Below are 19477 nucleotides of genomic sequence, written 5' to 3'. Positions count from 1 at the left end.
ACAATCTGCCCACATGCTGTCAATATATTGTCTTGAAATAAATTCTATTCTACTCTCTAGTTGCGAAATCGATAGTGTAGCCCACTTCCAGTAGAGTCTGTTTGCTGTCTATAGTCTATAATATCACTGCGAAGTTCTTCAGTCGGTATGCTCTATATGCTCTTGACATTATATTAGAGTTGAACTGACCTTGGAGTTGACATGATCTTTGGAGTTGGCATAATGAGCAAATTACAAATATCAAACATGAGGGATGGGAGGTTAACTGTTGGTTACTGGAACTTAGAACAAGTTAATAGTAACTTATTCGCAATCTCAAGATTGGAGCAAGAATTGAGCTGATATTGTATCAGTGTTGGGCATTCAGTCAGGTGCGAATACAGCGAATGCAGCCAAGGTGAGATTTTGCGAAACTGGAGCGGGCAATTCAACCCATAATGCTGAACGTGGATGCCCCTCAAATGGTGGGGCAACTCATTTTGGTGGTAGAATCGACAACCAAGGGGTAGAGTTGATGAATCCGAAAACACTAACATGTCCAAAGTACTGAGAAAGCATACCATAAATTCCAGATTTTCGTTTAGAGCAACACCATTAAAGTTGTACTTGGTAAACATCCGTGTCACATATCTTGCTCCGTCTTTCGATGTCGCTAAATTGCATAGGATAGGCCAATTGATACCGCATACTTGGAGTGTATTGGCATCTGTATCGATGCATCTGGCGTCACATATTATTAGACCTCTCTAACATCTTAGTCTCTCCATAGCGCCGGTTGAGATTAATAATTCTTAAATTTAAAACTCTCAGTCTACATGCATCTTCTCACCGCCAATGTAATGGGTATTGCTGTCTAAACCAAGCCTTGATATTGCATAGAACTAAACACTAAGCCAATAAGGCATACAGTCACCACATGTTGTGTCTGTATCAAACATATGAACTTAGTAGTGCAAAAATAGTATTACTATGAAGTTGAGGTCGTTACATCATGTCCATGCCTTCATTATGAGGACTTGTCATAGGTTCCTCCCAAAATGCCAGGCGTGCTTGCGAACGAAGTACCGTTGTACTTGCCTTGCTCATCCCGGCCAAGGAGGAAGCTCTCTGGAGGTCCGAGGTAAGACTGTCGCACACCACCAAGGTCGACCACAATCTTTTGAATCAAGATGTTGGGCAACAAGGCCCAGATACGGAGAGTATAGGCTCCCTCCTTGGGAACCTCGAATGAAGACGTGGTATAGTTACCATATAGACCCCAAACAGCGTTTCCAACTGCGTAACCCCATCCATCAGGCATGTTGGTGCCCACGTTGGGTCCAATTGGTCGGACAAGAGTTGGATCAGGCTGCTCCTCGCCGGATGGATACAGCACAATGGCATACTCCAGTGGGTTTCGGTCTCCAAGGTAGTTCGCACCAGGGGACATGAAAATGGTCACGTTAGCCGCGGAAGTATTGGTGTACAAGTACATATCGTACTCCAAAGCAGGTCCCTCGCCAACATCTAGCTTCTCGGTGTCAAGAGGATACAAGCCAACGCCAGCAAGAGTTCGGCCATAGTTCTTGATAGTGCGGTACTCGAGCGATGAGCTCTTTGAGTCTCCCTCACGGATCTTTTGGTAGTGGGATGCTTCAATCGAAACATGCCCATCAGATTCGACAAAACCCTTTTCGAAGTTTTCAGGTAGTTCTCGGTTGATGACCGTTGCGACAATCTTGGGGTCCCGACCACTGTATCTCTCGAATCCCTGGCAGTCACTGGTGACGTTGATGAACACCTCTGTTGTGTTTGGTGCCTTGGGAGCCTTGTCCCAGTCGACTGTGACATACACGCGGCTATCAGAGCCATTGTTACCACCGACTGTACCGTTGTAGTGAGAAAGTTTAACATAGTCTTCCCATGGTGCTGCGAACCAGTTACAAGACTTGGGGCCTCGGTGAAAGACGTCGATGTATCGAGACTGAGCTCCGAAGGGCTCGAGAGGAGGAAGTTCAAGGACGTTGGAAGACAAAGAGTGCCATTTACTGTCACCCATGATGGTGGCATTTGAACCTTCAACGCCAAGACCATATTGACCACCGAGAGATGGGAAGACGTCCTGAACGAATCGGAGATCTGGGAGGCTGTTTCTCATGGGCTGTTGCCAGTACCCATCGTAGCCCAAGTGAGTTTGATCCATGATGTGTGCCCACTTGCCATCAAGAACCTCGTTCCATCTCTGTGTCAGGTTGGAATCCTTGTACATGAGATCCAGAGACTTCCAGATAACATCGTTGGCCGAGTTTCGCTTCTGCCCAGCGTAAAGCTGATTCCTGGCGCCGTAGATTTGGATCTTGTTGGCAATCTCTCCACCAAGAACTGGGTGGAGGAGCATCTCGAAAAATGCAGGCTGGAATTCGGAGTCAAGCTTGTCATAGACAGCCTGGGTGTCTTCTCTCAGAGTAGCCCATTGCTCCAGAATAGCTTCAGCCTCGTTGTAGTTAATGACTGAGTAGACCCAGGGTTCCAGCAACTCGAACTTGCGACGAGCAGCATACATGCCGTAGCGAGTCATGATGCTCGTGATGGCTTCAACATGCTCACTGCCAAACTCTCGCTCAACCCATGCTTCGACCCACTTAGTGGTACTAGTCTCCCATCGCTCAGTGTCGTAGGCAAGATCCATGAAGTGACTGATGGGAATTTCCTTGGGCTTGAGATCACCAACGTTGACTATCCAAATGCGGCGGGCGTTCCTGTGATAAGCCAGAGTCATCTGCTCGGTTGTCTTCTCGAGTTGAATAGTGTTGATCCATTTGTAGTTTCTTGGGTCGCCGACATAGTCGAAATGGTAGTAGACACCGGCACCACCAGAACGATCAGTCTCGTTGGCAAGAGGTAGTCGGCGGATGTTTCCCCAGTTATCATCTGCCCATAGAAGAGTGATATCATCTGGGACCTCAAGGCCGCGCTCCTGGTAGGACTGGACCTCCTTGTACAGACACCACAATGAGGGAACATCGGTCAAGTTGTCAACCTTGAGACCTTTCTTGAGAATCTCGCGTTGGTTGTCGACAAGAGTCTCAAGCATGTCAACAATGCCGTCAATTCCAATGTTGCCTTCAATGGCAGTGTCACCAGTTCCTCTCATAGCCATGGTCCAGATACTGTTTCGAGCATAGGGCTTGGCTCTCTGAACACCATAACGGAAGTACTCATCAATGGTCTCGTTGTTGGTGTGGTACTGCCAATCACCCTCATAGAAATTTTTGAACTCGTTCTGTGCTCGCATCATAGGCTCTGTGTGAGATCCACCGAGTACAATTTCGTAGGCATCAAGTAGTGGCTGGTTGAATGGGTCATCGATGTAGACCATGCTACCCCAGACGGTTGGCCAGAGGTAGTTGGCTCGTAGACGAAGTAGTAGCTCTGAAACAAGAGCGTAGAATTCATGGTTATAGGGAGCAGCGTTGTTCCAAGTTGGCTTCCATCGAGAGCTGACTGAGTTAGCGAGCGCTTTACGGAATATGACGCTTAACTTACCCGACCCAGCTGGATAGTCCTGGCTGCTCGTCGTTGAGAAAGATACCTCGGTACTTGACTGAAGGTGACTTTTGAACCTTGGGCTTGGATGTAACATAAATCTCGTCTCGCTTACGCACAGGGACGTCGGCCCACCAGTACCATGGACTGACACCAATCTGTTCGCTGACATCATAGATACCGTAAATGGTTCCTCGAGGGTCGCTGCCTGCAATGACGAGTGCCTGGGCTGTTCCGTTGAGAGGGTCTTTGACAAGTTGACTGACAAAAGACTCCCATTTGCCTTCAATCTTGCTGACATCGATTAGACCCTCGTCAATGAGAGAGTCAATAAGCTTCGAATGGCCAATTGTACCGACAATGATGGCTGTGTTGGCTTCATCAGGGTCTGAGTATGCAGGACCAGAAAAGCTTTGTTCCTTGAGAGTGCGGTACTGCAAGCTGTTAACTCTGAACATTGATGAGATAGAGGTACTTACATATGTGTTGTTCTTTACATCCACAGGCTCAAAGGTGTACTTGGCTGCAGAAGCATCCTTCTTGCCATTGCTGAGTGTGAAGTTTGTGCCGGTGACGCGGCCAAAATCGACAGCAAGGTCTCCAGCGGCACGAATTACTCCCCAGTATTCGTCCTCAGAGACACGGATTTGACCTTTACCTGCATCGCCACCCACGATCTGGAAGGCATCGTCTGAGCTGTTGAAAGAAACAATAGTCTGTTGGCCTAGACCTGATACCAATGGCACCAGGCCCAGCAACGTTAGCGATACTCGTGAGAGCTTCATCGCCTAAGAAGAAAGTTGGTCCTAGGTAAGGGACTTCAAGCCATTCAATATAGCCATAGAAAGTGTCAATCAGCCATTCTTGTCTTATATGCAGCTGCCGGATAAATAGAAGAAGTAGCTTTCGAGGAAATTAGTTTAGGCATTATGGCATCGTTCATTTAAGTGGAACTCGTTCTACAATAAGTTGGGGTATGATCATCACAGAGTTGCATCAGCCCCACTGAACCGGGCTCCTTATTAGCCACGAGACCGGTTGTTTTCAACCTTGAGTGATTAATCCGGGGCATTGACCAACCGGAAGCTGTGTCAGTATTTACCCACGATGATCAGGCCAGGCGGTAGATGACGGTTAGCATTCAGTTGACTCGTCCCGACCAAGACTTCAGACGAGTCCCCGCTCCTGGGCAAAGATAAATGATTCGTGGAAATGCAATAACGTGCTGTTGTGATGCTGCGGCCGAGGGAAATGTCGCTTGTTCGACAGTTGTTATTGTATCAATTGTGCCAGGTATAGTGTTGGCCGGCCTGGACTTGGCGAGGAGGGGAGTCGAGCAATGGTCATAGAATTATCATTTAAACGTTTCCTCTATAACCCCGCAGTAGCAGTCAAACTTTACAGAACTGGCGTTTTTTAATGAAGCTTGTATTGTGTCCAGTAAGAAAGCTAGGGTTGAAGAAAAAACTAAATTACCAGGTGTTTGTCTTCAACAACTATCACACCAAAGTAAATGTTTGTTTGCATGTATGGGCAAGTCTGTACAAAATCATTTCAAACAGATCGATGGATGAATCAGGAGACAGATTCATAAGTAAGAGAGAAACGATGGTAAGATGAACTTTGTGAAGTGTATTAAATAATCTTTATCCCTGAAGAATCCACCACTGAAGAAAGAACAAGTATCTAGTCCGGCAAAAGTGGCCCAAAGACTAGACAGCAGAATAATGTACATGAATGCTAATGCTGGACAATAGTCCAAGAACAGGAACCGAACCGATCAATGCTAAGAACAGTTATGCTCCACAATGCAATGCTATGGTACCATGAAAATCCAATGAAGAAGAAAGATTTTACAGGACGAAAGCGAAACCAGCGATGGCAGCAGCCAAACCGGCGAAGGACTTGGCAGCACCAGCGGTGACGACTGGAACCTCAGGCTTTCCAGTCTCGGGGTGCTCAGGTGTGACAGGAGCCTCAGGGTGCTCAGGCTTAGCAGGAGGAGCAGGGTGCTCGGGAGTGGCAGGGGGAGCGGGGTGCTCAGGCTTGGGAGCAACGGGGTGCTCAGGCTTGGGAGCAACGGGGTGCTCAGGCTTGGGAGCAACGGGATGCTCAGGCTTGACGGGATGCTCGGGCTTGGGCTCAGGGACAACAACAACAGGAGGCTTGCCAGGGACCATGGGCTTAGGAGGGCTGACGGGCTTGGGGGGGCTGACTGGAGGGTGGACAGGCTCGCATTCTCCGTGAGAGCACTTCTCGTAGCTGTAACAGTCGTCCTTGCACTGGTCGAAGTAGTAGCGATCCTCCTCAACGTCACAGACAAACTTGCGAGCGTAGTCAACAGAGTAGTCGACCTTGCAGCTAGATCCGTAACAGGTGATCTTCTGGTTGCACTCCTCGTTCTTGTAGTCAGAGTAGTAGCAGCTGCCGTTCTTGCAGATCTTGAGCTTGTTCCAGGTATCATCGTAACATTCGCGAGGCGCACAAAGGTTGTCCTCACAAACCACCTGCCACTTGGTGCAAGTAGGGCAGTGGACTTGAGGAGCACAGTAGTTGCCGTAGCAGATGATGATAACACTGGTAGGGATAACAGGGAGAACAGTTGTAACGGTCTTGGTGGCAACCTCACCGCTCTCGGTGAAGGTAACGGTGGCAGTGGTGGTGGAAGCAGGCAGAGTCTCGGTGATGAAGTCGGTGTTGATAACGGTATCGGTCTCGCCGGGGTTGACACCGATGGCGACGTAGATGGAGAGGAGAATGTTGATGTCAATGCTCTGGCGGCGCATGACTCGAGAGCCGGATGTGCGACCACCACAGTTGACTGAGTCGTCACCTGGGCAGATGATGTCACACTGACTGGTGCTGACAGAGTTGGCAGTTTCTAGGTCAAGATCGCTGCCACAGTAGCATCGATCATCGAAAAGACCGAAGAAGTTGGAGCCAGCACACTCTTCGGCACACTTGTCGGCATCGTTATCTTCGCCAGTGTAAGCAAGGGTGAAGCTGGGGAAACCATTGTCAGAGAAGCAGCCAAGGAAGTTGAAGCCGTCTGGGTTTCCGATGCCTCCAGCAGCAGTGCTGGTGGAAGCAGCGGTGGTCTCAGTGCCAGTGGTCTCGGTACCGATGGTAGCAGTTCCAGTAGCAGTCTCAGTCTCGAAAGCTGCGGTGGTAGTGTTGGCAAAGCGAGTGGTGGTGAATTGGGCGGCAACCACATTGCCCATGGCCAGGGCAAGGACTTCAGTGTAGCGCATCTTGAAAGTCGAAGTATTGAGAGCGAGTGATTATAGTAACGATTGTATTAAGCTCTGAAGAGAGTAGAGGAGCGAGTGAATGGAGAGTGAGAGAGTTGTTTGATGATGAGAAAGTTTGGATTTGGGAGGAATCAACTCCTCCTTATATGCGATTCAATAGTTCACCTTTTGCTATATAATCCAAGTTTGCCCCTATCGCTCATTTGCGACAATTCCTGACATTTCACAGCAAAAGACACTTCGTTACAGTTTGCAATGCTTAAAGGCAGCAAGAATACGACAGTTGAGACATGAAGTTCCAGCCAGGCAATCCAAGAATGTAGCTACTGACTCGACCTGTCTCACCCCACAGATAACAAGGGATGGCCCCTGAGCTTACCCGAATTTTTGAGCATCTGAGAAATTGAAGTGCCGTTCATCTTCTATTGTGAGATTAACCCAAATTCCAAGAATCGCGATAATAGAAAGATTACTACTTTGTTCTGCGGCTATCGGCATTCTGGAGTAATTTGGATACGAGACACTTCAAATGACAATAACTTAGTCTTGTATTTATTTTTAAATTACGAATCAATTCATACCAGTCGTAAAGTGAATTCGAAAGCAAACAATCCTTCTCAAAACAAACAGCATTGAATGTTGCCTAGGTTGCCACCGAAACAACCAGTCTCATATTAGCGCATTGAGAGTCCCTCACGAAGGCCCGGCCTGGCGTACTTCGACAGTTGTAGACGAAATGACATCCTCGTCATGACCGAAATATTCGCCTGACACAGTACATGGAAAATCCTCAGTTGTTCCCTTCCAATCTCCTGATCCTTGTATTTCATAGAGCAGTCTCATCTGCTGTAATGTGGCATCTCTCTCCCATCTTCTGGCTCTCAGTATCCCTCGGCCTAACCACTTCTGGATCCAGGCCATTAGGAATTCAAGAATGAAGGAAAGTACTATGATATAAAATCCAAGACCGAATAGCAAGCCGAGACCGAGTATGGAAAAGTTCAAAGTTCCTTGAGTTTCCTTCGTTCTCTGATTGTAACACATATTCTTGTAAGCAGCAGCCCATCCAGAGTCCGCAGATGGGTCATCCCACGGTTCTGTGATATTGACTGCTGTAGGCACCGAAGAGCCAGCTGCATACTCCATCATATGGTACTGTAGGTTTGCAAGTGTGGTGTTGAATAGAGCGCTCATCTCGATCTCCCACTGGTTCGATGGCAGTGGTTGACCCGAGATTCCTGCTACCTTTTCTTGGGCACGAAGAAAGCTTTGGGTCTGAGTCCATATTGTATGGTAGAACAGACTCGATTCCCAGAGAACGAGCCTGAGTCGCTGTGCAGTGACAATTTGCGCGACATTCAATGCCAACGGGTCTTTCATAGCATTTTCGACAAGGTTTTGGCGATCTAGAAATGGGGTACACTTGTCGTTGTTAGGATTGCATATCTGGTGTTGATCGATGCAAGCGATCGGGCTCACCCAGCGATCCGGCAAATAGCCGACCGCACCTTGAGCATTCGTTGGTATCGAAGCAGCAAATACCGGATCATCGTTGGGCTTGAGATTGATAACTGAATTGGGCGCGATGAGCATCAATGTCAGGTCTGTATCTCGTACCAGTAGCTCATCTTAAGGTTGCCAGACACTCTTATAAGGATAGAAAAATGTCCAGGTTGAATACCCGATGTTGATATTCCGCCCAAATGTGTTGTAAATGTGTGTGTGATTAATCGTACCGTTGAGGTTTCCACCATAAAGGTATCTGATTAACACGTTGTCTTGCCAGCCCAAAGAATCCGCCTCTGAGCCATTTATGTATTGGGTGAAACCGTCGCCAGTATTCAGGGGAGAACATATTGTTTCCCTCTTGTACTTCAGCCTATTCTTCGGTGGGTTGTTAAGTCCCAAGTCATAGTGCGTGTCAATCATTCTGCTCTCCATCTTGAAAGCAGGCGTGTCAAGGCACACCTTTCCTCCAAATGGGCAGTCGACTGATGAAGAGGCCCATTCTAGTTCTCTGGTGGGTAGCATATTGCACACGGGGGACGATGTGTTGCTGTAGCATTCCTTGGAATAGAGAGCGGCTCTCTGATTGTCAAATGTTGCCTTTTGATACTCCTCACTCGGTATCTGGAAGCCGCAGCTCGGACTACGTAAAAGCCGATACGCAGAGGCCGAATCTGATATCTGTGAAGAAAAGACTGCTAGAATGGCGAATCCCACAGAGTAGATGATGCAAAACAACGCCAGAGGGAGTGTCCTGGAAAAGGAAGATCCAGCAATTCCTCTCCAGTGCCAAGCTTGTTGGAGAAACAACCATGCAGCTGCTGGCGCGGACTTGACGTTCCGAAGAATGACTTGTCGCTGATAGTAAAGTCCATCATGTTTTCCACCAGCGGCAGCCAACTGGTGAGCGGTAAAGGCAATGATAAGCCAGAGTCTAATTGCAACAACTGTGACGAACGCTGCGATGAAAGCGAGAAGAAGGCTGGAATCTCTCGATGACAGAGTGAGGGTTGCTCCCAGAACTCGACCTCGTGACCAGTCGGTCCAAGAACCAGTATAAATCTCGAACGACATGATCAAATCACTGTATTTCTCTTGTAAGAGAAGACTGTATGATTGTGAAATTCCCAAACTATACACGGATCCCTTGAAGGGGTATAAGTAAGTCGAGAAGCGATGTCCGCGGAGACTAAGATAACGTGTGTTTGCAGACTGTTTGAGCCCTGTGAGCCTCGCGCAGAGTTAAAATGCGACAGTAGAATTCCCTTACATAACAAAACTGGATTCGGCGCAACATAATTGGGTTGGCGTTGAAAGCTGAAAGATGTGTACGCCATGTTCTGTGACTATCGGTCTTGGCATATTGTTGGCAGTTGTGAGCTAGCTACTTTACTTCTGCGAACACCTCCAATCCATCGTGCAGTTTGCCAAAAATGCCTTGATGCCAAGATATAACCTGCTTCCACTCGTCCTCCGGAAAAGTTACATGCATCATCCGCAGCCAAGCGCCAACAATGATGTCTGCGTAGGTAACCTGTGACCCAAGCAGGAAGGGTCCGCTGTTGTCCCTTGAAAAGAGCACTGCCAGATCACCCAACATGTTTTTGAGAGACTCTAGTAACTTGACACGCCCTTCATCACTGAGCGCAAAGTCGTCCCATCCCGAAACTCCAGCTCGTCGCACAAACTCGGCCTTGGTCTGCTCTTCTGTAGCGGGGTTGAACGGCATGCCCTGAACCCCAAGCTGAAGATGAGCAGTGAATGCAGCGTCAATGTTCATGTTGAACTTTGCATAATCGGGAAACTCTTTGTTGCTACAATCAGACAAAGGTATGAGGATATAAGGCTGCTGGTAGTCAAAGTCAAGCTTCTGAGTTGGGAACAAATCACCCCCGCCCGGATAGGTTTTGTTGAGGTATAGCGCAATGTCAAACGAGTCCCCCAAAAGGGCACCGGTGGTAGGATCTTGCATGATGGGCAAAGTATAAAAGTCTTTACCGTCCGCAAATTTGCGTCCTGCTGGCACATTGAGGCTGATGCGCGTTTTTGCTATGTCCGTCATAGCTACCCATGTTGTTGTGTATGGAACGCCCTTGAAGTTGAGTGCAAGCCTGCTTTTCCAAGGGTTTGGGGCGTGGGCATTCTTCTCCACAGGGGGACGAGGCAAGATGTCATAAAAGATAATGTTTTTTGAATCCATGGTGGATTGAGAATCTCAAAGATGGATGTTGAGTAGAAACGATGTCTTGTAGAGAGGTACACGTTGCGTAAAATGAGCTTGTGTCAGACGCGGAGCCACAGAAGACTGTTAGTACGTGTATTGACAGACATACCAAAATAGCTTGAGCACCTTACGTACGGCTCTAGGGGTTCCTTGTCTCTGTATTTTGTGCTTCCCCTCACGCTCCGAAAATTGATACTTGGCCCAATTAGGGTAGCTCGGCTGCGGTTGTCATGACTTGGCAGTGGATAATTTAGAAACCCATATGATGAAGCACACTTGTACTCCACAGCGACAGATGTCTGCGTTACTAAAGAGATATTTTGACAACCCTAGGTTTGGGAAGTACATGCAATCTCGAATAAGAACAACCATTTGTTCGATGCCCCTGATAAGCCAAGATGGAAAAGACTGCCGCCTGCCAAGAGTCGTACCAGAGTCTTCGAGACTATGAGATCCACAGCCATGGTTGAATATCAGCTTTGATTCGTGTTCTCGTGTTAACTCTTTGACCCGCAACGCCGGGACCATGCGTTGATCATGGCCCCTGTTAGCCGCTTCAGGGTACGAGAAGTCTTAGCCGTTGTATGCTTAAGAGACGAAATTAGTAGATCAGTTCATGCCACTTAGATCAGGCTTCTTAGACTATTTATTTTTGTACCCTAAGACTGAGGAGGTCTAGATGACAAGCTATTGCTTCTAATTGTATGTCTTGGCGCATAGTATAAAAATCGACTCTTCAGACTTTTCCCTCCTAATCCAACTTTTCTTTCTAATACCTTAAATTCAAGATCTTTCTCACAATGGAAACTCAATTCCCTCTGAATCGTTACAGGGCTGGTGGCGGCCATCCTAGTGGCCAACGCAATGGCATCGAAGAGACTCTCGAGGAGTCATTCCTAAGCCACTATACCCAGCTATTCAACAAATACGCGGGAGCCGATGGCAAGTGGCGTCGTGACCAAATTGGTCTTTTCATGCATCACGTTCAAGCTGAAAACCCAAATGGTCTGGCTGCCTACCTAACCGACAACGAAGAACTGAATCTACATGAACTGATCAAGTATCTGACATCACCATGCGGCAACATCCTGGAGATGGCTGCTCCTCAAGACTTATCCTGGCCACTGAACAACTACTTCATCAGCTCAAGCCACAACACGTATCTTACCGGCAACCAGCTTTCCAGCGACTCAAGCGCCGAAGCATACAAGGATGCGCTACTACGAGGCTGTCGATGCATCGAGATTGATGTCTGGGACGGCGAAGAGAAGTGGAAACCCGGCTTTGAAGATGACGACGGAGATGACGACGGAAACAACCGCGAAGTCGGCGCTGAACAGAAGAAAATTGGGCTGAGGCAGAGAGCATTCATCAAATTTGGCCGATGGGCAATGAACAAATTCGATCCCGTTGATCCTGACGGCAGAACCTTTGATGACAGACTTGGAGACTGCATCCATGCAGAACCACGAGTCCTTCACGGTTTTACAATGACCAAGGAGGTTTCCTTCCGTAATGTCTGCGAAACAGTCCGAGAATATGCATTCACCACCTCTGAACTACCACTCATCGTCAGCCTGGAAGTACACTGCAGTCCACTACAACAAAATACAATGGTGGACATTATGAAGGAAACGTGGAGTGATTATCTTCTCGGAGAACCCGAATGCGACCCTGCACATTTACCTTCCCCTCATGAACTGAGAAAGAAAATTCTCATCAAGGTCAAATATGTCCCCGAAGACAAGACTGAAAGTGACGCATCTGACGACGGGAGTCTACTCGAGGTTGTCACAGAAGGAAACGAGAAGAAGACAAAAAAGGTCAAGGCACCCAAGATCACGTCACGTCTAAGCCGTCTTGGAATCCACACACGTGGGATCAGCTTCAAGTCACTCGATGAACCAGAAGCTACCATGCCAAACCACATCTTTTCACTTTCGGAGGATGCAGCATCCGCAATTCAGAGACGACTGCCCAAGGCCCTTTTCTCCCACAACAGACGCTACCTGATGCGTACCTACCCACATGGTATGCGCGTTGATTCATCCAATTACGACCCTGTACTCTTCTGGCGAGCAGGTGTGCAGGTAGTTGCTCTCAACTGGCAATCCTGGGATGTGGGCATGATCCTTAACGAGGGAATGTTTATGGGCTCGGATGGCTATATCCTGAAGCCAAAGGGATACTGTCATGAAGGTCATTCAAACGACGATGATGTCTTGATCCCGAGCAAGACATTGGAGAGACTGGCTATTACTGTCGTAGCAGCTCAAAACCTACCACTGTTGAAAAGCACCGACGACCCCGCCAAATTCATTCCTTACGTCAAAATTGGTTTCCACACTGAGCCGAATGCATTCTCGGCTATGACAGACGAAGACCAGAGCCCGGAGAAGATGAAGCAAGTTGGCTACAGTGGACAGACATGTAAGAGTAAGGGAACAAGCCCAAGCTTCAACGAGGAAACCATCGAATTCCTCAATGTTCAGGGCGTTGTCCCTGAGCTATCCTTTCTCTCATTCCGAGTCATGAATGATGTTCCTGGCCCAGATGTTATGGCTGCATGGGCGTGTGTGCGTCTAGATCGACTAAGACTTGGGTATCGGTTCTTGAGACTACTTGATAAGGATGGAATGCCTAGCAAAGGCATCCTTTTGATGAAGGTGACCATGAGGGAGGTTTCGACATCCTAGAATCATCTAACAATTTTGGCATTAATCCCACATTTTATCCATAATTCACCCCTCGTTTAACAAATGCATGTTCATCACCTGAACAGCATCTTTGCATCATCCAGTTAGTATCATGGTCATTTTGAAAGCGAAATACAAGACTGCAATCTGTGATTAAAGTAAAGGCTGGCACTGAATGCGATGTAGTAGGCTCAATCTTATAAACATAAATATGAGATGTTGCACAAACCATACGATGATGAACTATCTATATACAGACAAGGAGTCGTTTCGAAATACTTAGACGAATGATGATGATGAAGATAAGCCCTGCTAGTGACATGCAGCCAGCATAGTAGGCAGCCGGCCTGAAAGTTGAAACATTCTCATCGCCACTGCTTTCCGCCAATGAATAGATACCGGAGGCTATCGGAGTTCCCTAAGAAAGTCAGAAGGAGTTTTGATAAACTTCAAAGTTTTGAACTTACGAAAAAGAAGCCACAGAACCAGGTGGTCCAAACAATGGGTAGGATACCAAGGGTATTCTCAGGACCCATTGTTGCACCTAGCATTGGTGGTACGAGACTAAAGAAGGCGCCACAACCAATGCCATTGAAGATGAGAAATACTGAGAAAATTCCAACACTGGAAGCAAGAGGCCAGACAACCAATGAGCTGAGGCCAATGAAGAGAAGGCAAACGATCAGACTGTTGAGCGGTCCAAGAAGATGGTCGGCTGTATAGCCACCTAAGACTCTTCCAACAGTCGAAGCGACGTTCCAAGCTGCAAGTATAACAATGGCAATCTGGTTAGAGTAACCCATCGACCTCGAAAAGATTGGGATGAAGTATGGTGGGATGAATAGTGGAAAGCATGATAAGGCTGTTCCTCCAATGATGAGAAGGAACCGAGGTTCTTTGAAGCGATACCTAGAGAATATGTCAGTTACTATTCCCTGATTCAGAAATGGGTGTTAGGAACTCACCATTGTAACTTTAGTCCGGCGTTCATAGATCCAGTAGGTTGTTGGATGAAATAGGATGCTGGTATGCAAACTCCCCAAAGCATAAAGGCAAGAATGCGGAACGTCCATGCCGTATCTACTTGCTTCACAAGGAGATTGGTTGCTATGCTCATGATAGCGGCACCAAGACTTCCTCCTCCAAACACAATGCCCATGGCCAGGCCTCGGTGTCTCTTGAACCAACGCAAAGGGGCGGTAGAGCAGGCCTGTGCTTGTGTGAGCTGCGAATTCAAAACATCTGGGACTAAATGGACTTACAAAAATGGATAGACCGCCACCAATCCCGAATATCACGCCATGGAAAACGAAAAGGGCCCCGACATGCTTTGTTGTCCAGCTTGCAAGGAACTCGCCCAATCCCATCAACAACCCACCAGCAAAGGCTGTCTTTTGATAGCCAAGCTTACGGACTGCCATGCCAGAGAGAATGCTAAGTGAGATCATGAATGATGTTGCCAACGATCCGACAAAAGTCAGGGTTGTCAGACTAGTTCCAGTCACCTCGACAAGTCTAACTTGCATAATTCCCCAGGAATAGACAACGCCCAGATAAACAAACAGAGAGCAAGCTGCCGCTACTACTGCTATCCAGCCTTTTGGATCATCAAACTCAAATGGAGGCGGTGTCGCAGTCGGCGATTGACAGCCAAGATGCGAGTGGTCGGTGTCATCACCCTTCTCGTTGTCGGACGAGCTTGATGGTTCGGGGCAGTTGGGGACCGGATTTGCCATTTGAGCCATCATTTTGCAGTATCCGTCTAGATACTTATCAGAAATGACCCAAGTAACGAAGAAATAAGTCTTTGTGAAACAAACAATTTTATGAGCAACGTTCGAAAAATACTTGGGTTAAATATCTGACCTAACATCTACCATCGGATTAGAGAACTACAGAACCGACAGCAAAGCCGACGCCCTTAGCAAAGAATCCCAGCTCAGTGGATCGCGGAGCACGATAATATTTGTCATGAGAATGTCGAAACTAAGCGATGGCCCGGTATAAGTCGGCTCGTCGGGCTTCGGTTGAAAACTCATCATTCCCGAGTTCCGATGAGTTCCATCGGTTTTCGGTTCTCAGCTCTTATAAATGAACCTTGAGACTTTGACAAAACGATGTAGAAATCTTTAAGTAAGACGACAAGCTATCATCATATCAACAGACTCAACTTTTTTTCCTGTATTCTTTACCTGTTTTTTAATCATGGCGCCCTCAACCATTGCGGACTTCCAAGATGTTCCCTGTCACCAAGCCTATACACCAATCAAGCCTATCCACCGCGAAGGCGCTTTGATGCACAGATCCCTTGTGCAACATCCCTATATGGTCGAGTCTGCACAGGGTATTGAGCTGAAGCTATCCACTGGCCAAACAATCATCGATGGCTGTGGCGGAGCAGCGGTAGCGTTAATAGGTCACGGACGGGAAGAAGTCATCCACGCCATTACCGAACAAGCCCGCAAAGTCAGTTATGTTCACACACAATCTTACACCACTGCACCTGCAGAAGAACTTGCCAATGTTCTTTTGCAAGGTAACCCTTATGGCTTGGAAAAGGCTTTCTTCGTTGGCAGTGGTAGCGAAGCTGTCGAGTCGGCACTCAAACTTGCCCGTCAGTACCATTACGAAAAGGGTGGTCTGGAGAAAGTGCATATTATCTCCAGACGCCAATGCTATCACGGAAACACTATGGCCACTATGTCTATCTCTACAAATATAGCGCGACGGGCTCCCTACCATGGGTTCCTTTACCCCAACGTCTCTCATGTCTCGCCCGCCTTTGCCTATCATTACAAAGACAGCTCCGAAAGTGAGGATCAGTTTACCGCTAGATTACTCGTCGAACTCGAAGAAGAGTTTCTACGAGTAGGACCTCAAAAGGTCGCTGCATTTATCGCTGAGACAGTAGTTGGCGCAACATCTGGCTGCGTTGCTGCTCCTGCTGGATATTTCCAAGGCGTCAGAGCACTTTGCGACAAGTATGATGTCGTCATGATTCTCGATGAGATTATGTGTGGTATTGGACGCACAGGTACTTTCTTCGCATTCGAGCAAGAAGGGGTAGTTCCCGATATCACGACAGTTGCTAAGGGCCTCGGGGGTGGTTACGCTGCCATTGCCGGTGTTCTCATCCACAAACGCGTAGTTGACGTTCTGCGACAAGGCTCAGCCGCTTTCAACCATGGTCACACCTATCAAGCGCATCCCATCTCGTGTGCTGCAGCATTGGCTGTACAAAGGATTGTTCGACGCGATAACCTTGTTGAGCGTTGTGCAGAGATGGGGCTGGTTCTTGAGAAAATGCTAAAAGAAGACCTGAGTGGGTGCAGGTCAGTTGGGGATATCAGAGGCCGGGGTTTATTCTGGGGAGTTGAGTTTGTGAAGGATCGGCAATCAAAACAGCCATTTGACCCTGCAGCCAAGTTTGGCTTGCTGGTGCAACAACTTGCCTTCGAGAAGGGTGTTGCTCTGTACCCCGGTGGTGCAACTATCGATGGCGTCAAGGGTGACCACATTCTGCTTGCGCCGCCATTTACAGTAACAGAGGGTCAGTTGAGGACAATATCTCAAACATTGAAACAGGCAGTGGAGGCGGCGGAAAGAACAGTCTTCTTGGATTAACGACGGCGCACAAGAATATGACAATTTAGACAACTTCAGAATTTATAAATAGATCAGTTCGAACCATTAAATATTATGAAACAAAACGGGCTACGATTGGGTTGTACCAAATAGCATTTCTTGACTCAAAATATTAGCACCCAGAGTAAACATAATCTTTATTGTACCATGTGAACCATCATGTTATCCGACGAATTGTCTCAAATCGTATACCGAAAGAAGGTTGCGTTGTCGCCCTTCTCACGCTCAGCATGCTTCTCTGCTTCGGTATACAAACTGGGGTCCTTATGCGTCGCGTCCCTACGAGCGTTCTCGCGACGCAAGTAAATGGTCATGAAGACAGACAAGATCAGGGCCATGATCTGGAGGCCCAGGAGGGTTCCAAAGCCTGGGAAATATCTTGGAGCATCTTTGGCCAGGAACAGATACGCTGCAATCACACCACCAATGTTACCGCAGCTCACATTCATCGCAATACCGACACCACGCTTGAGCGATCCCCCGATGTTGTTGCTATTCCAGGCGATGCCCTGTGGAACACACGGAAATGTGCCTGAAGCGAGCAGGAAACAGCCGAAGTATCTGACACCGGGGTGCTCAACAGCCATGAGAAGAATCAGTCCAAGAGCACTGGTGGACAGTCAGTAGGTAATAACGAGAAAACCTGCAAGAATACGTACGAAATAGAGATGAAGACAATCATAAAGATCCCCCTCTGCTGTATCTTATCAGCCCACCAGCCAGCTCCAACACAAATGACACAGGCCACCAGATACGGAGGAGTACTCATGAGTTGAGCGGTTGTGCTTGAATAACCAAGATCTCGAATGATGGTAGGAAGGAACAAGGAGTATGCGTAGACTGCAGTAAATGTACCAGCCGCAATAAGCATGTGAACCCAGATCTTCCAGTCGCGAAAGGCATCCCGCGCGTATCTCATCTCGAACTCTTCTGCCAACCCTGATCGATCGAGCTGAAGTCGCGCTTGAATGTGCTTTCGCTCTTCTTCAGTTATAAATTTCGCTCGATCGGGGTAATCAGACATAAGCTTGAAGGATACAAGTGCTATAAGGATGCTCTATCAACATTATGCATTACAGAGCAATCAATTAGGAGACTTACCGACTACGACTGTAAGAAGACCTTCGATGATAAAGATCCACTGCCAGCCGGCTAGTCCCGCCTCGCCACGCAGCTCCATTATGCCTCGTGCCAGAAAACCGCCAAACACACCAGCGGCGGTCGCGGCAGAGAAGAATATGGCCATACGAAGCCCGCATTCGTGGCGACGATACCACATGGTAATACTGCGACTGTGAGCTGAGTCCGGATTGGAAGGTTGAGGAGACATACTAGTAGGCGATGCCAGGGAAAAGGCCACCCTCGGTCAGACCAAGAAAGCCTCGTGCAACCATCAAGCCAGGATAGCTCTGGACGATTCCCATCAAAGTACAACATATGCCCCAAGCGACCATCATGGAAGGGATCCAAATCCAAGGTCTGAACCTCTTCATGGCCATGTTTGAAGGGATTTCTGCGATGATGTAGAATGGGAAGAAGATGACCAATGCATGATTGTACATAAGGCCAGTCATCCCCAGGTCTAGCTCGAGGGTGTCGAGACGAGCATTGCCAATGTTGGTTCGGTCGAGGAAGGACAGGAGGTAGAGAATAGAGACAAATGGGATAATGGACCAATCAATCTTGCGTATCAGTCTGTTGGTATCGGCTTCACTCCAGCCAGCACCCTCGACAGACTGGATCTTGTCGACATGCTCAGCCATGTTGACACTTGCTTTGTCATTGTCTGGGGAAGCTTCCATCGTGGTGACCATGTTGAGATATTACAAGACGGAGGAATAAAATGGGCACTTTGTAAAAGGACTCCAAAGCGTCGGCACAAGGACTTCGTTCCTGGAGTAAGTTTTGAGCCTACTTTATAGTACTTATAGTGCGATCGAGCAGAGCTCTACACGTGGCTATGGTCGTACTACATCTACTAACTTGGCTAGATCTACAAGGGATCGACCCTGTTTCCATGACTCGCTGACTCGTACATGTCCAGAGACTGACTAGTATTCTGGAGTAGTCTGGGGAAACAAGGATCTTGATTCGATGTTGAAATTCACTTTTGTGTTAATAGTTAAGCTTAACTAGAGTTGCATCTTCCCCGCGAACTACTACCTGAAGTGACTATGTAGCCACGGCCCGAACCCGGTCCGAGGGCCGAAGACATAGCCGTGCCTGATATTGGCACAGCAATGCGTGACTAAAAGATCGTTGCACAAATTCCGAGCCCCCATCCACGACATATACAGTGCTTGTCTATCATTTCTTATTGCACTAAGTATAAATCAGTGCGTCACACGCTTAGTTAGCCTGAGTAACCAGTCCTCAAGGCATCAGAAACATTGACCACTATAAGCATACGAGAGAAAATTATTAGGGTAGCTTATGACATTCAGACTATGCTTCTTAGACTACCTACTCATGTCTTTACCCTAAGTCTAAGGATGCTAACCTTTTTGCTACCCACTAACCAGTATTTCGTGTGCAGAATCAGTAGTTAGCGTCAGAATTTTCTTGCTCTTATAAGCGAAAGGCAAGTGAATGGAAGACGTAGCGGAGCTGAGTTCTGCAACAAAGGGTTT

The 19477-nt window shown here is 47.7% G+C and overlaps 8 protein-coding genes across 8 annotated transcripts; 2 read left to right on the top strand and 6 right to left on the bottom strand.

Annotated features, from left to right (window-relative positions):
• Positions 1 to 1006: 1006 nt before the first annotated feature.
• FGSG_03883 (uncharacterized protein) lies at positions 1007 to 4310 on the bottom strand (the record flags this gene model as incomplete). The annotated part of the gene is made up of 3 exons (XM_011323484.1): positions 1007 to 3479; positions 3526 to 3959; positions 4005 to 4310. The coding sequence occupies 3 exons, from the start codon at positions 4308 to 4310 to the stop codon at positions 1007 to 1009; spliced, it is 3213 nt and encodes a 1070-aa protein (XP_011321786.1).
• A 1068-nt stretch (positions 4311 to 5378) lies between these two features.
• FGSG_03884 (uncharacterized protein) lies at positions 5379 to 6776 on the bottom strand (the record flags this gene model as incomplete). The annotated part of the gene is made up of 1 exon (XM_011323483.1): positions 5379 to 6776. The coding sequence occupies one exon, from the start codon at positions 6774 to 6776 to the stop codon at positions 5379 to 5381; it is 1398 nt and encodes a 465-aa protein (XP_011321785.1).
• A 1376-nt stretch (positions 6777 to 8152) lies between these two features.
• On the bottom strand, positions 8153 to 9356 carry FGSG_12353 (uncharacterized protein; the record flags this gene model as incomplete). Its single annotated transcript, XM_011323482.1, has 3 exons — positions 8153 to 8182; positions 8256 to 8380; positions 8513 to 9356. 3 exons carry the CDS (start codon positions 9354 to 9356, stop codon positions 8153 to 8155), a joined length of 999 nt encoding a protein of 332 aa, XP_011321784.1.
• A 310-nt stretch (positions 9357 to 9666) lies between these two features.
• Positions 9667 to 10062, bottom strand: FGSG_12352 (uncharacterized protein; the record flags this gene model as incomplete). The annotated part of the gene is made up of 1 exon (XM_011323481.1): positions 9667 to 10062. One exon carries the CDS (start codon positions 10060 to 10062, stop codon positions 9667 to 9669), a length of 396 nt encoding a protein of 131 aa, XP_011321783.1.
• A 1244-nt stretch (positions 10063 to 11306) lies between these two features.
• FGSG_03886 (uncharacterized protein) lies at positions 11307 to 13202 on the top strand (the record flags this gene model as incomplete). The annotated part of the gene is made up of 1 exon (XM_011323480.1): positions 11307 to 13202. One exon carries the CDS (start codon positions 11307 to 11309, stop codon positions 13200 to 13202), a length of 1896 nt encoding a protein of 631 aa, XP_011321782.1.
• Positions 13203 to 13247: 45 nt separating this feature from the next.
• FGSG_03887 (uncharacterized protein) lies at positions 13248 to 14950 on the bottom strand (the record flags this gene model as incomplete). Its single annotated transcript, XM_011323479.1, has 6 exons — positions 13248 to 13291; positions 13432 to 13449; positions 13482 to 13620; positions 13670 to 14111; positions 14168 to 14427; positions 14465 to 14950. 6 exons carry the CDS (start codon positions 14948 to 14950, stop codon positions 13248 to 13250), a joined length of 1389 nt encoding a protein of 462 aa, XP_011321781.1.
• A 457-nt stretch (positions 14951 to 15407) lies between these two features.
• On the top strand, positions 15408 to 16855 carry FGSG_03888 (uncharacterized protein; the record flags this gene model as incomplete). The annotated part of the gene is made up of 2 exons (XM_011323478.1): positions 15408 to 16752; positions 16788 to 16855. 2 exons carry the CDS (start codon positions 15408 to 15410, stop codon positions 16853 to 16855), a joined length of 1413 nt encoding a protein of 470 aa, XP_011321780.1.
• Positions 16856 to 17026: 171 nt separating this feature from the next.
• On the bottom strand, positions 17027 to 18661 carry FGSG_03889 (uncharacterized protein; the record flags this gene model as incomplete). The annotated part of the gene is made up of 4 exons (XM_011323477.1): positions 17027 to 17456; positions 17507 to 17891; positions 17949 to 18133; positions 18180 to 18661. 4 exons carry the CDS (start codon positions 18659 to 18661, stop codon positions 17027 to 17029), a joined length of 1482 nt encoding a protein of 493 aa, XP_011321779.1.
• Positions 18662 to 19477: the final 816 nt, after the last annotated feature.

The sequence above is a fragment of the Fusarium graminearum genome, chromosome 2 (genome assembly GCF_000240135.3).
Source record: "Fusarium graminearum PH-1 chromosome 2, whole genome shotgun sequence".
In the NCBI taxonomy this organism is placed as follows: Eukaryota; Fungi; Ascomycota; class Sordariomycetes; order Hypocreales; family Nectriaceae; genus Fusarium; species Fusarium graminearum.
The sequence above is the reverse complement of the archived record's forward strand: the minus strand, read 5'-3'. Positions and strand labels throughout refer to the sequence as shown.